Source organism: Lacerta agilis, chromosome 3 (genome assembly GCF_009819535.1).
Source record: "Lacerta agilis isolate rLacAgi1 chromosome 3, rLacAgi1.pri, whole genome shotgun sequence".
In the NCBI taxonomy this organism is placed as follows: Eukaryota; Metazoa; Chordata; class Lepidosauria; order Squamata; family Lacertidae; genus Lacerta; species Lacerta agilis.
In genome coordinates, this window is record NC_046314.1 from 88,033,211 (window position 1) to 88,049,346 (window position 16,136).

The 16,136-nt window shown below is 44.5% G+C and overlaps 1 protein-coding gene across 1 annotated transcript in view; it reads left to right on the plus strand.

Moving 5' to 3' along the window:
- The window catches only part of ITPKB (inositol-trisphosphate 3-kinase B), an 80,185-nt gene that overhangs the window by 6,076 nt on the left and 57,973 nt on the right, over window positions 1–16,136 (plus strand). Inside the window, exon 2 of the mRNA XM_033144649.1 lies at window positions 636–2,554. Coding sequence (XP_033000540.1) covers window positions 848–2,554 — 1,707 coding nt within the window. The 5' untranslated portion in view covers window positions 636–847. The remainder of the gene's footprint in view (window positions 1–635; window positions 2,555–16,136) is intronic.

The following is a 16,136-nucleotide window of genomic DNA, read 5'->3' on the forward strand; positions in this document are numbered from 1 at the left end:
GCCGATATAAGTGCTTTCTTTTCTTTTCTTTTCTTTTCTTTTCTTCTCTCTCTCTCTCTCTCTCTCTCTCTCTCCCCCCCCCCCCCATTATTTATATATTCCCGAGGTCGTGCCATGGCATTGAAATCAGAGGGGCTATGATTTTGGACAAGTATGGTCTCCGTAGGTTCAGTTTAATGTTGGGTTTAATGGATGAAATGCTGGATTTGACCAAAGTACGGTACAGTATGTTCTTGGGTCTCCCCTCTCTGCCTTACATTAAATACAGTGCATTAAACATTGCGGTAGAGGGGGTGGTGGGAAATAATGGGTCGGTTGTTCGCCGCTGAGGGTTTTTGGTTTTTCCTCCAGCCGGATTTGAAATAAGGTTCCGTTTGATAGTTCCGCTGTCAGTGGAAAGGCACATTAAATTTAGTCCTGGTTTGCCGTGCGGGCATTTAAACGCTCTCCATAGTTTTAAGGGGAGAGCCTGAGCCGCAGCAACTCCCTCACGGCCGCCAGCCCAACCCCTGAGCCGCGAGCTTCGCCACCATTGGCCGAGCCGCGCATGTCGCGGCCAATCAGCGCGCGCGGCTACAGACGCCTAGGTTTTCCCGCGCTCACTGTCGCTCTTCTCTCTCCCTCTCTCTCCTCAGTTGTTTATGGAGCGGCGGGCCGGGGCCAGCACACCGCCTCTGCGCTTCGGCTGCTCCCTGGGCGATGCAGCAGCCGCCACTGTTGCCGCCGCCACCGCTGGCCCTGAAAGGACGTGGGCTGCTCGGCAGAGGCTGACCTGGGAGGAGGAGAAGGTGGCGGAGGAGGAGGAAGAAGAAGCGGCGCCTATCCCCCGGCAGCCGGACCCTTTACTATGGCCGTGTCCTGCTATACGCTCAACAGCCTAGTGATCATGAAGAGCGGCGAGGAAGACGAGGAAAAGGGCGGCTGCGGAGGCGGCAGGAGCAAGACGCCGCCCGTGACGCGCAGGCAGGTGCTGCCTGGTCTGGTCCCGGGAACCGAGAGGCACAGCAGCTACTGCCCGCTGCCCGGGCGCTCCAGCGCTGCTGCTGCTGCCACCCCAGCTTTCCTGTTCCCTCCGGCGGAGCCGCTGCTGCTGCAGGCAGGGGGCGAGGAGGAGGCTGCGCCCCGAGGGCCCCGCCGCCGGCTTAGCAGCCCCAGCTGGGCGAGCCCCCCTGGCCGCTCGCCTTCGCCCGGCTTGGAAGAGGCGCGCAGGACGGCGCGGCTCCTGCAGCGGCAGAACGTGCAAGTGACTCAGAAAGTGGGGCTCTTCGAGGCGCACATCCAGGCGCAGAGCTCCGGGGGCGCCTTCCTCCTCAAGAGTCCGGGCGCGGGCAGGAGGAGGTCGCCTTCGCCCAGCCCGTCTCGGGGCGCGCAAGTGCTTGGACGCGCACCGGAGGCGGGGTCGAAGCAGCAGCGGCAGGAGGAGGCGACCGTCGAGGGGCCGGAGAGCCCCCTGGCCCGACTAGAAAACACTGGGAGGACGCCGGAGCTGGAGGCGGAGAAGAGAGAGACGGGCTCTCCGGTTGCGCAAGGCGCGATGGAGACGGAGAACGGGCCCCTTCTCAGAGCACAGCGCCCACAGGAGGAGGAGATGGGCGGCAGGAGAACTGGAGCGCAGGAGTCCAAAGAGTTGGAGAGAAAGTCGCCTCCGGCGCGCGGCTCCGAGGAGATGGAGAAAGGGGACACCTCGCCAAAGGCGCACCCTCGGGGCGCGATGGACAGGGCGAATGGGGCTTCCAGGACGCAGCAGTCGCAGAAGGAGGAGAGGAGGCAGGGGTCCGGTGTGGGGCAGGACTTGGAGAAGAGAAGCGGCTCCTCTGAATGCCAGGACTCCAGAGACGTGGTGAGCGCGAGGAGATGTCAAGGGGCTTCAGGGGTGACGGGCAACGGGAGGCAGCTCCTTGAAGACGATGCGTGGTGTTCCCGGGGGCCACCCAAGGTGAGCGGGTCCTCCAAGGCTCCAGATTTCTTGGAAGGCGTGCAGGGGAGGAGCGGCTTTCGTGGAGGGCAGGGCTCCGACGCAACGGAGAAGCCCCTTGGAGAGCCGCTCCCGGCAGGAGACCCGCCTTGTGTTGCCAAGACTGACGGCGAGGAGGGTATCAGCAGCAGCAGCAGCTGTTTGCTGGTTGTGGAGTGCTCTGCGAAGAAGCTGCCGCTGGCACCCGAACCTTCCCCAGACATTATGGCTGAAGCTAACGGAGCTGGGCTGCAAGAGCAGCAGCATCTTGGAGGGCAGCTGCCTCTGCCTGGGACCTCAGCAGCCCTAGAGCAGCAGGAGCAGGGAAAGCCCCTGATGGAAGCTGAGAGTTGCTGCTGCAGAGGAGGAGGAAGCAGCATCCCTGCTGTCATAGTGACTGACCTGGGTGCCCAGGAGGAGGAAGAGGAAGGAGGAAGCCCCCGAAAGAACATGCCTGTCAGGAAGTTGTCTTCCTCCTCAGCCTCTTCCACTGGCTTTTCCTCATCCTGGGAAGAGTCTGAGGAAGACATCTCCAGCGATCCTGAGAGATCCTTGGACCAGAGCCCAGCCTTCCTGCAAACCCTGGATAAACCAAGAGTGGTAAGTTCTGAGCAAAGCAAGTGTCAGACAATAAGAGAGATTACCAGCAGGTTTCTCAATAGCTTGCCTCTGCAGATGATGGGCATCTCCTCTTCCCTTTTCAGAAGATAATTTTCTTTAAGAGGATTAAGTTGTTCACTCACTTTTTTATCTGTTTCTGTGCTGGTGCTTATCGCTTTACTTTTACCTTCCCTTAATGTTTCATGTGTTTTGCTTATTCCATCAAGTTTCATTCTGCTAAGAGTGAAATGAGATAACCCGCATCTTCATGCTAAGGAGTCACACAACTGATGTTTCCATTAGGTGCGTTCATCATTATGTGGTGCGGGAAATCTGGAAAATAGAAACAGAGTTTGGTGGGGGAAAGGAACCAGAACAGGGTGGTAACACCTCATTTTGAGAGTAAATCCAGAGGGCAGTGGGCACCAGGGCTTCTTGTGGTATGACAGAGACCACCATACACTCAGAGTGGTTTGATTTAAACAAAGGTGATTTAAATTGTTTTAATTGTTAAGGAAAAAGAACAAATTAAAATGATTGATTTAAATGTAGTTTCTTATTTTGAAATTCCTGTAAATTTGCACAGGCATGCTTACTAACTGGTTACTATGATACTTTAAATGTAATTAGAGCTTTTATGCATAACTGAGACAAGAGACAAATTTCTATCTGGCACTCTCTTTACACATTCAAGAATATTAAACAACATTACTTCTCTTACTTGATGGCTTAGTAAGAGTGTATTTATTTGGAAGGAAGCCCCACTGAAGAAAGTGGAAATTCTGAAAAAATATTGCACAGAATTTCACTTTGAAGTATTGAGACCATAAGGGCTATTATCTATTGAACAAAATAGTGTTTATTAATGTGATTGAGAGAATTGTCCATGGCATTTGGTTAGTAGGCTCATAAATATTCATAATATGAGAACTGAACATATTGCAGAACTCAGGAAGTTGAAGGGTTTAATTAGGAGTACATGATCATCCATATGGGCTCTGTGGATGATCCTGGCAGTATTCAAGATGGCATCTTTTGGATTCTAGTACCAGTGACGGCTTGCTAGACTCTGGGTCCAGGAGGAAATCAGCAATAATAAATTCAATACATGCTTCCCTTGTGTCATTTATAATGCTTAGCATTATAATTGAAATAGTTTCACCCAGTGTTATTTTTACACAAACCTTTCATTAACTCTGTTTGATAAATGGCCATAATTAGGTTTTAAGATATTTTAAGATACTTTAACATGTTTGTTTATATAGGAGAGACAACTATAATTAATTTCTTCTGAAATAAAAAACCCTATTGTTTTCAAAAATAGGATTTTCATTTAAAAAGACACACACCCCTTCCATTTAAATATCCCCTGCACACACAGGACACTTACAGGTGAAACTCAAAAAATTATAATATCATGGAAAAGTCCATTTATGTAAGCAATTGTTTTCATTAGCTACTGGAGTGTAATATATGAGATAGACACATGACATGCAAAGCGAGATATGTCAAGCCTTTATTTGTTATAATTGTGATGATTATGGTGTGTACAGCTGATGAAAACCCCAAAGTTGAACTTGTTAATTTGGGGTTCTCATCAGCTGTACGCTATAATCATCACAATTATAACAAATAAAGGCTTGACATATCTCGCTTTGCATGTCATGAGTCTATCTCATATATTAGTTTCACCTTTTAAGTTGAATTACTGAAAGAAATGAACCTTTCCACAACATTCTAATTTTTTGAGTTTCACCTGTACTTCAGTATGACCAAATTAGTTTCATATGAATCCCACAACAGTAACTGCAGTTGTTGACTGGAAATACAGATGGGGTGTTGGTGGGGATGCATTTTTTTGCACCCGTCCTGATGGTTTCAGATTCTTGTGGGCCTCTGAGTCCAAGTGTCCAGCTGCCCATAATTGAATTCCATATGGATTTCCAACCTAAGATGAGGGCAGAAAGTCATCTCACAGTGGGAAAAATAGTTCAGGGCATTCGTTAGAGCTGAGAGAGCTTCAGCTGTTAACACTTGTCCCAGATGATTAGGAAAAATCATTATTTGTCATCTTCTTAAAAAGCCAAACTTGCTAGCTTGCCAGACTGTACTATTTCATTGCTAAGACCCCTTCAGCTGTTATTAATCAGGAATGCTTCATCCTTTTATTCTCAAGTAAAAGACAAAGCAAGTGCCATGCTCCCTCTGTCTGACTTAGCTGTTTGCACAGAAGTCATAGCCGCTCATAACCTGAAAATTGTTTGACTATAAGAGAAGTTTCATACAGACTTCAAGAAGTATCTGAAAGGAATAAAATAATGTTTTTGACACATTTACCTAACCAAACTAATGTCTTCATCTTCAAGTGTGTTCAAGGGGAACACCCACTTGGTTAGCAAATATATGGTAGTCTGTTGATTATAAGGATTCTATTACAACATTTTAGCAAACCTATCATTTAACTATATTTTATTATACTCGTGTCCATATTTATAGACATGCATAAGATGCGCAGGTTGTTCATAAATCATCATCATCATCATCATCATCATTATTTAAACTTAGTAGTAGCTTGTCACCCAAACAGTCCCCAAGTGAATTACATTAAATAAATACATTATATCATAGAAAAGGTGGGGGAATCATATAACACATTCATATTTCATACAACATTTTGGAAAAAGGAAAAAACTAAAACCACCCACTTCTCATAACAGTGATAGAAAACATTGGCAACACCTTAACAATAAACCAAAAAAATACTCCCATCCACCAGCATTAAAAAATTAAAGCTTAACATGGACACCCTCCTCCCTAGTTCAAAAATCATTCATGTCAACATTGTGATTTCTAAATCTACCCACTGTACCCAGAAGCCTAGGGTCAAGGCCAGCTGTTGTATGTCAGTGCAGGGTGGGTCCTCCAGGGATGGTCTTCATCAAATTTCTTGATCATTGTCAATTGAGACTCAGGTGGCCCCTGTGGCTAGGAGTGCCTTTTATCAGCATTGACAGGTATGTTACCTGTGGCCATTCCTGAACAGGGATAACCTGACTACTGTAGTTCATGTATTGGTAACCTCAAGACTGGACTATTGCAGTCTGCTCCATATGGTGCTGCCCTAGGTAGCCTCTGCTGGTCCAGAAGCTTCAAGTAGTGCAGAATGCTGCGGCTAAACTAGTGACAGCCATACAGTGGTACCCCGCTAGACGAATGCCTCGCAAGACGAAAAACTCGCTAGACGAAGGCATTCGTCTAGCGGAAGGCTGCCCCGCAAGACGAAAAAGTCTATGGGGCTGCCTCGCAAGACGAAAAATTTTCGTCTTTTTTTTTTTTTCGTTTTGCGGAGCGCGGCTGTCATTGCCGCTCCGCAAGACGAAAAACCCGCTAGACGAAAATTTTCGCAGAACGAATTATTTTCGTCTAGCGGGGCACCACTGTACATGATACCAATGTTAAAAGGCCCATACTATTTTCCCATCCACTACTGAGCCAGGTTCAAGATTCTTCTACTGGTGTACAAAGCCCTGAATAACTTAGGCGTAGGATACCTTAAGGATTACGTCACCCTTCACACCCCAAGTCAATTGCTGAGATGGGGAGATGGGGACAGCAGTGTTAGTGGTTTCCTATGGGTCAGAAGCACAAATCATATAAATGAGCAATTGGGCCTTCAGTGTTGTGGAACTGCCTCTTACAAGAAGTTAGACAGGGACCGTCTCTGCTGAGTTTCAGACACCTAGCCAATATTTTTATTTCAAGAGGACATTGCACCCTGAATGCTTCTTAGATGTTTTTCTTTCTTTCTTTGTTTTAAAAAATATTTTAGATTTTTAACTTCCGGTGGTTTAAGTTATGCTTTAAATTTTGTATGTTGTATATTTTATTGTTGTAAGCCACTTTGGGACCTAGATGGTGAAAAGCGGGGTATAGTTTCTTAAATAAAATAGATATAAGCAGAATATCGGTGGGAAATATACAGCTTAGTGTGGGTGTGATGCAAAGGAGCAAATGGCAATAACTGTTAGGCTTATGACCTCCTAGGTTAAAGACCAACAACTGTATTGTGGTGTAAGTTTTCATGGGCTAAAGCCCACTTCGTTAGAGCAGATTCCAGTATGTGACAGCTCAAAACAAAATACATTTGCTAATTATTAAGGTGCCACAATACTTGTTTTTGTTGCAACTAATTTTACTGTAATTTACCTCTTAGCTTAGCTATAGTTGTTGGGTAGTAAATTGCCTAATATATGCTTATTGTAAGATATGAGTACTGTACATGCTGTGTGAGATTTCTCCAAATATTGAGGAGAGATTCCCCTGAATCCCCTTGATCTTGTCAAGTGTTGGGATAATTTCAGAAATGCATTGCGGCACAATACACTTTGTGTGTGGGAATTTGTGGTTATAGCAGCGTTAAGTGTCCATCTCTCTTCCTTTTTTCATGCTTTAATTATTGTCTCGGCCACATTGTGCAAGATTGGTTGATTTTCTAATATTTTTCTGATTAACAACAAAGACTAACTGCCAGTACTTGAACAACAGCAAGAAGAAGGCTATCTCTTTTTTATCAGTGTGAGAAGGCAGGATTTCTCACCCTTGTATTCTGGGAAAGGCAAGGACATAAGGAAGATTAGTCTAGTAACTTGACTATTTTGTCCTTAGGGAGTGGGACCACCCTTATGGTATATGGGATGGGCAGAGAGATTGTTGGTAAGGAGACACTGGGCAGGGGCAAGTGAACACTATGAAGTAAGCTGGTTTGCAGGGTTCCTTCGCTCAAGAATAAGATTAATCCACCTCATCTAGCACCCTCTTCAGCTTCCTGATTAGTCAAAAGAGCAGCAGGACTCATTCATGAAATAAAGAATTCATGGGCACCTTAACCTTGCTCCTTCAGTGAGTATCTGCATACAGGTAGCTTGCAACTTAAGCACGTTTAACATGTGTTGTTTCAATTGTACATGGATCACGGCTAGCCAGTTGAAATCACAGAAATTAAATGTATGGGAGATGAAGAGCTTTAAAGTTCTGTTTGTGCAGGTTTTTCCCATGCTGGAAAGAGCTTTTAATAAGCTCTCTGGCTTGCTTGGGCTGCTGCTGGTAAGACCCATTCAACGTGCCAGCTCCGAAAGGTAGGACTGCTCATGTGGAGACAGTTCTGTGTCCTTCAGGGGGTGGTTTGAGTATACACATTTTTGCATATATGCACCACCCTGAGAGCATGACCCCCGCATATGAGGCAAGTTACCTGTATGTACAAAAGCAATTCTGTGGGCCTCTCCCCTGACAGTCTGAATGCAAGTGTGGGCACATATTTATTGGCATATGCATGTACACACACACATTTTATGAGCTCTCTTAATGTTAGATTTTGTTGAAGTGAGTACAACAGGAGAGAAATCATAAAATCTGACTGCAAGCCAAACTGACAGCATATGACAAAATGGATCTTGAGCATACACCTCTGTATACAATTGACAGCAAACAATGTTTCAATAGTTTAAACTTGGCAGCCCAAAGGCAGCCTATTAATTCTATGCAATCCTGCTACCTTGAATGACCAAACTGACCCCAACCTTACAATATGTTCTGCCCCCTCCAAGCTACTACCTACACAGGAGAGGTGGTGATATGCATTAGGAAAATGCCTTTCTCAGATGTACACTTAAGTGCTCAGTCAACAGAAGGCTCGCTCTGACCTTTTTCTGAGGCCACACACTGCCTGATTAAGGAACCTTTCAGGAACATCCGGTTGTCTATTCTAACTCCTGGATGTTCTCTGTGGGGAAGACCTTGTGTTGACATTTCAACACAGTATCACCTAAAGCTATTTTGTTTTCCACAGCACCAAGTGTCTTTGCTAGGCAAGTCTCTCGGATAAAAGGCGGTGTATGGTTGATCTCCCTGCCCCCAACTTTAGCTTGATATCCTCAAAGCCATGAAGAAGATGCCATTTTTGCTGCTGTACTGTGAGAGACAATACATGGATTAAATCAGTCTAGTATTCTGTAGCCACCTCTGAAGTTGTTCAGCCCAACCCTACTCGTATACAAACTGGTATGCAGCTCCTACGTTACTGTCTGCATAACAATCCTGTAGCGTCGTCTGTAGTTATTCTCATTTTGTTGAAATGGAGAAGGAACACAGGAGGCTGTCTTATGCCGAATCAGTCCATTGGCCCTTCAAGTTTAGCATTGCCTACACTGGCTGGCAGTGGCTTTCCGCAGAGTTTCAGACAGGGGATATTCCTGGCCCCTCCTTGGTGATGCTAGGGATTTAACCTGGGGCTATTTGCATGAAAGGGAAACCTGTTGAGCTCAAATGTTTGTGTTGCACACCGCTTTGTTTCAATAGGGAAGCAGTTTAGAGATCTAAATGTGGGTGGAAGGATACACAAATGGCAATCCAGCATTGTGGAAAGTCACAGCGTCATCTTGTTGTGGAAACTTGAAATATGCTCCAAAGCGCATAAGCATAGGAAAGGGCATGTTGTAACAGTTATTCCAAAGGAAGAGGAGGCGAATCAGAGTGATGAGCTTGACATCTTTGACAGGCTTGGCTGCTTACACCGTCTGGCCAAAGTGTGAGGCTTTACTAAATCTGTGTTTTGCAAGTTGGAGAGGAATATATTCAGCTCCAAAAGGATGGAGGACAGAGTGATCCATGAATGTAATACATCAGTGGTGTTGCTTAGTGGAATTGTCTGGAGGAAACCCTTGAGGCTGACTACATGGTGTACCTGTCATGCATGAGTCATCATAAATGTGTTCTAATATTATACAGTAATGTTGTATGCCCAGGCATGGAGAACCCTTTTAGAGCCAAAGGCCCCATTACTCCTCTGGAAAACTGTCAGGGTTACATTCCAGAACCACAAAGAATCAACAACAGAGAGAGACAGAATCACACGTTAAACCTTTACTCCACTGTAATAAACAAAATTTACCCTTATTCCCTTATGGGGTACACAAGAGCCCTTGTAGAGTCCTTTGTAGGGTCTCCATTGGTAGGAGTAAATAACAGAGGCCAACCAGAGAATATTGAGAAGCAAAGCAGCTAGTAAGTTTGATCTTTATTAAACTGTTGCAACAGGGTCCTTCCTCTCACGCAGGAGAAAAAAGAAGGAACCTAGAACAAAGACATGCTCTTATATAGACATTTGAAATTGCCCACGCTGGAGTTCAAGACCACCCCCAGAAGCATCACGCATAGGCCTACACCACGGAAAAGGGTGGTCTACAACAGAAATCCCAGTACTTTGTTTATCCCCTACCTGCCAGGCTACCTGATAATGCCTTCTCTGATTGCCCTTCCTGGTAGTCTCGCAATTCCTTTGAGATGGTAAGGTAAAGGTAAAGGGACCCCTGACCATTAGGTCCAGTCGTGTATGACTCTGGGGTTGCGGCACTCATCTTGCGTTACTGGCTGAGGAAGCCAGCGTACAGCTTCCGGGTCATGTGGCCAGCATGACAAAGCTGCTTTTGGCGAACCAGAGCAGCGCACGGAAATGCCGTTTACCTTCCCACCGGAGCGGTACCTATTTATCTACTTGCACTTTGACATGCTTTCGAACTGCTAGGTGGGCAGGAGCTGGGACTGAGCAACGGGAGCTCACCCTGTCGTGGGGATTCGAACCGCCGACCTTCTGATCAGCAAGCCCTAGGCTCTGTGGCTTAACCCACAGCGCCACCCGCGTCCCACTTTGAGATGGTAATCACTTTCAATTCCTAGGAAAATGGAAAAGTTCCCTCACCCCCTCCTTCCTTGCAGAGAAACATTTTGTCAGTTTGGGATGCAAAAATGGTATCAGGGTTGTTCTGTGCTGCTTCACACATGTGGCCCATACACTTGTGTGTGTTGTCTGCTTGGTGCATTGATGAACAGTTATTATATATACAAGACCTTAATTTGTTTATTTCACCACCAGCCTTTCCACCCTGCTCAGCTGTCTCTGGATCAGGCACTTCCAAATTCCTCGAACTATCAATTGTACCACATTAGTTGCCAACACTGGAAGTTAATTCCTATTACCGGTATATGGTGCTGTATGAATATCTGTTCCATCTTTTCTAGGTATTGTAGGAAAGCTCACTTCTATTTCATTGCTGTAAGACCTGATTGTTATTGCTTCTTTAGCTTTTTGCATTTCTGCTGCTTTTTGCCTTGTAGCATTGAATCCAACTCTCACCCCTTACTAATTAGATGTTTTATGTTGTGTAGAGGCTGCCACTTTATAGGCGGTGACACGGCAAGCGTTATATGGAGTAGGGCTCGGACAACAATGCAGATTTATGGTGATGAAGGTAATAGGTTTTTTATTTAGTTAGAATGTATTTATTTGCCTTGCTCGTCAGCTGAAAAGCTTGCAGATCAATAAAAAGAAAACAAGATCATCCCTGGCCTTGGAGTTATGATTTAAAAGGCATGACACAAAAAGAACAAGGGGTTCGGAGGGAGGAAAAAGCAAACTGAGTCACTAGTTCCGAAGTTCTAAGGGTGACTAATTTAGATGGAAACAGTTCAGGTAGTCTGATGCTAGGTGATAGATGAGGGAGAAAAAGAACCAAAGGCAGCTGGTGACTCAGCAGAGCCGATGAAATAGCTCTGCTTCTCACCCCTCCCTCTTCTGCAGCCTGATGGAATGGCTGTTAGGGCGCAGGCATTACACCCACAAGGTACTAAGTTGTATTTGGTGTATTGTAAGCATTCCTGTGCACTAGAAACTGGGGTTCACCCTATAAAGTCGATTGCCTGTAGGTTCAGGACAGAGAAGTACTTTTTCTACATAGCACATGGTCAGACATTATGGAACTCCCTGGCAAAAGATATGTTGATGTAGTGTAGCTTAGATCATATTTAACACGGAGCAAGCAGGAGGCAAGGAGAATAGGCCTATCTATCTATCCATCCATCCATAGCTGCTGCCTATTACAGCTAAGGGCAAAGTGTCTCATGTTCAGAGGCCATGCATATCTGAGCACAGGATGTCCAGGACAAGCAGAATATGACCATCCCCTTAATGCCCTGCTTACAACCCTGAAGAAGTATCTTCCTAGGCTATGTTGGAGACAGAATGCTGGGCTATATGAGCCCTTGGTCTTACTCAGCAAGGCAGTTCTTGTGTTCCTATCCCACGCAAAATGGAATTTGCAGAATGTAGTGTCCCTCTGAGAATATCAGCTTTCATTTTTTTTGGGCGGTGGGGGAAGAGCAAAATTTTCACTTCACACAGCTGTAGCATTTGATAAGGTATGGACAGTGTCTGCTGAAGATTTATGGCAATGTCTAAAGCTACTAATGTAGCCGAAAACAGTGCACAAGGAATACTTACAAAAACAGTGAAAGAGGTAGTGTGCTTCAGGGAAAGTTTCCCGTTGAATGGGAACAGTTATAGATATCATGGCCCTTCTATGAAAAACTTTCCCTGAGGCCTCTTTCACTGTTTTTGTAAGTATTCCTTGTGCACTGTGCCATAAGTCTTCAGCAGACACTGTGCATCCCTTATCAAATGCTACAGCTGTGTGAAGCGAAAAATTTGCTCTCTTTTTTTTCCCCTTCCAAAAATGAAAACTGGCTGGAACTCAGTTCCAGCACCTCTCAGGTGGGCACAATTGCCATTCTTAAGAGAACGAGGGAGGCGTTCATGGTGAGTTGCTGCACCTCTTTTTTCCAGAAAAATGCCACTGATGATGATGATAATTTATATCCTACCTTTCCCTTCTCCCTAACAATATAACATTCTAATTATAACTTTGTAAAATCAATTTGAAAAACGCAACGAAACAGCAACGACAAGATTATCAAAACAAAAATGGACAGTGCATCATATAAATTAAGACACTGGAGTTGGCATAATACCTTGAAGCTAATTAAAATTTGCTGCCAAGGAGTGTGGTGAAGTCTCCTTCTTTGGAGGTCTTTAAGCGGAGGCTTGACAGCCATCTGTCAGGAATGCTTTGATGGTGTTTCCTGCTTGGCAGGGGGTTGGACTGGATGGCCCTTGTGGTCTCTTCCAACTCTATGATTTTATGAAAAGCCCATCTGAGTGGGGCCACCTTAAGATTCAGTTATTATATTTTTACAGATCAACTGTCCAATAATGAGGAACATTTCCGTTTGGATTAAAATTCTCACACCTGGGACTTTTACTCCCAAGACTTCCGCTCATAGTTGTTCTCTGGAGTCTATCCATGTGAACCAGACATATCCTCAAGTCATTAATAAGCTGCATTCTAAATAGCATATGATACAAAATGCCCTTTATTTTTCCCCTGTGGTGCTACTTGGTTTCATTGGTGTTGGCATGGCAATATTATCACTTCACCCATATACAGGTCCTATCCTTCTTAGATGATAGGAACTCATTTGGCACATAGAAGTAGTTTAAAGCAGACATTGGAATAAAAGTCTATGCTCCAAGATTTGGTATCGTGAACTTCTTTCATCTTTCATGCGAGAGCAATAAATACAAATTCTGTGTTTGGGAAAGAGTTTTTAATACTTAGGTTGCTTGCTTTTTGAAGAGCAGAATACCACTGGCCTTTGCTAATTTTTGCAATTTGTTTGCCTGACACGTTCCAGCCAGGGTAAAGTGCCACCAAAATCATTTGGAGTTGCTCCTGCCCTGAAATAGGTCAGTCCTTGATGGCTGAGCAATACTTTATTGTGGCCCAAAATGTAAGATAATTGCTGCAGCACTTTAATCCTCCATTGTCACTCCTTGCTAGCAGATTCCTGCTATGATAGCTTTATTGGGGCTCCGTATCTGTGGCTTCCAGAGCATCCCAGCAGCTGGGGAATCTGGAACTATTTGCTAGGCATTCAAAACATTTCATGAAAGTGAAGGCCTTCTTTCTGGAAATGTCATGTGATATGCAAGCTGCTGTTAAGATTTACTGTTCCAGCATCTCCTTTGCTAAGTGAAGATAACTGTGAAAGGCTTTTAGCACTCATGTGCAACAATCAATAATGGCAACCTGAAAAGGGACTGCAGGTCTGCACACACCACCTGCAGTGTCTCTGGGAGTGCTGGCCATTCCTCCACTTCACTCCTGGGCTGAGTAGCAAAGTCTTAAGGGGGATTCAAAGTGTATTCAGCTAAACACATTTAGAAGGCTCCTCATGATCAGGACCCCTGATAACTCAGCGAGGGATCCTGCATGGAGCACACAGGAATATTGGGGTGGGGCTTGGATGCTCATCCCCCAAACTCTTCTTCAAGTTGCCATTTGGTTTCAGACATCTGCGTCTCCAAATATAATGCAAGGGATCCTAAGATCGCTGCCTGCTTTTAAGTGCAAGCCTCTATTAACATTGGCAAAACAGCATGACTGTTTGGGAAGCCAGTGTACAAGAGTGTGTAATGTTTGCTAGCTATTGAAAGCGAAAGCTTATTCATTCCTTTGACTGGCAGTGACTGTGAAATAAGGTTGAAGTGAGCTTTGTTTATACATGACACGTTGTAGCCAAGTGCAAGTCAGACCCTTTGCTTCTGTTTTTCCTGTTCTACACAGCCAAAAAAACAACACACACACCCGCCACACTTCTGATTAATTTGCCATATTTTTAAAAAATCATTTCTTCTCTGGGTGCAATTGTATTTGGGTAGTGAGAAGTGAGAGAAACTCAGTTTGTGGGAGATAAGTCTCGTGAAAGAGTAGCGCTAGAACTGAGACTATCCCAGACACTCTTGGGTGACTGGGATTGTGTGTTCTTGATCTAGTTCAGCAGGAGCTTTCAGGATCAGGAAACTAGAGTTAGTGATTGTAGAACAGATGGGGTAGTTTCATATTATTCATCATAAGTTGGGTGCAGACCAGGATTCTTGAAATTAATGAATCCTAAATGTTTTATTTAGGGCAGGCATGTCCAAAGTCTAACAACTTCAATACTAAAAAAAATCTCAACAAGTTTGGTCAGCCCCCACGGCCCTTCACTTCATCAAATCTGGCCCTCTTTGAAAAAAGTTTGGACGCCACTGATTTAGGGTATCCTAAACAACATGGAGCTTAGTATATGTTGCCTTCTGGGCTTAGGGAAGCTTTTTCATGCAAGTTTGGGAGAATGGTGGGGCAGGCTGTCATAGCAGTCTAGATCATATGGGGGGAGATACCAGAATAAAAATAGGAGAAAAAATGGATATGCCCACCAGAATTGGATTAGAGGACATATCCAGAATATCTGATTGAAGACTTTGGAGGGAAGGTTCAGGAAAGGGATAGACAGGAGGCTGGATAGAAGCAAGAGCGAAACATGGATCGTATCTGTATGTCCGTATGCTTGTGTGTTTACTGATGCAGTTTTCCAGACTGAGCATTCAAATCAATGCACACAGAAATATTTTAAAATAACATAAAATTCCATTATAACAGCAGACTGCTGGAACCACTTAACAGCAAATTAAAATGACAGTTGTCAGGAAAGAAAGAAAGAAAGAAAGAAAAGTTTCAGAAATTCCCAAAGAGTAAATCAACAGTTACCATTAAAGGTTTTAGAGAATAAAAGTGCACTGAGCTGCTGATGAAAGCTGTGCGAAAGGAATTCTAGTTGCAAAAGGTTCCAGAGGGAGGGAACCACAGCCAAAAAAGCCGTTCATGAGTCAGGTGCTGCCCATTTAACTCTGAAATCATAAGAAAATGCTGAGGATAAGCAAGCAACAGCATCTTTTTCTCTTGGCTGTTTGGTTTGAAGACAGCCAATGCTAGACAGGAGGTTGCCAACCTTTTTAAGCCTGTATAGTGCATTTGGATTGTTGTGTGAGCATCTCCTCAGGCCACTTATTTTTAGCATATATTTATATACCGGTAGTGCCATCAGTGTACATTGCTCTGTACACAATTCAGATAAGGAATTCTACCCCGAAGAGCGTACAGTCTAAAACAATGAAAATAGTTTAACTTCCCTGGATCTAGCGCCCTATCCCTGAATGACAGAGAGAGAGAGGATGCAAACAGTTTGCTTTTCCAAGAGATCTGCTTCCAGTAGAAAGAGAGAGTTATTCAGTTGGAGGAAGCTCTGGCTGACTGAGGGAAGGCTTCCTAACTTTGCATTTTGAAAACACATCTAGGGTGGTGGCTCAGTATAAAGGGTGGAACTCATTTGGGTCAGGATGTTGATCTTTGGCAGCCAGTGTTTCCATTCATAATATGCATTGTTGTTATGCCCCTGAAAAAAAAGTTATCTCTTTCTAATTTACCGTTTTAATCCCGCCCTCAACATTTTAAAGTAAGTAACACAAGATGCTAGGAATTCATTAAAGGAATCACCACAAAGAAAACATTTCTTTAAATTAGAGACCAGCTGTTATTAGCTGGCAACCCATAAACTTCAGAGAATTAAAATACACAGTAGCTAAAATTACAATCTCAATCTTTCTTTACCCTTCCCTAGAACAAGTGAAGACATTAAAACACCACTGAGCACTGGTGCCATAATTTCCATGCCTGCCATTTGCTATCTTGTTTTAGAACAGGTTTATGTTCTAAATGTTTAGTGAAAACATTAGCTCAGTACTAATGTTTAGTCATTGTGTGGCAGTGAAGTCACACTCTTGATTATCTTGGCACCTGGATGTGCTATA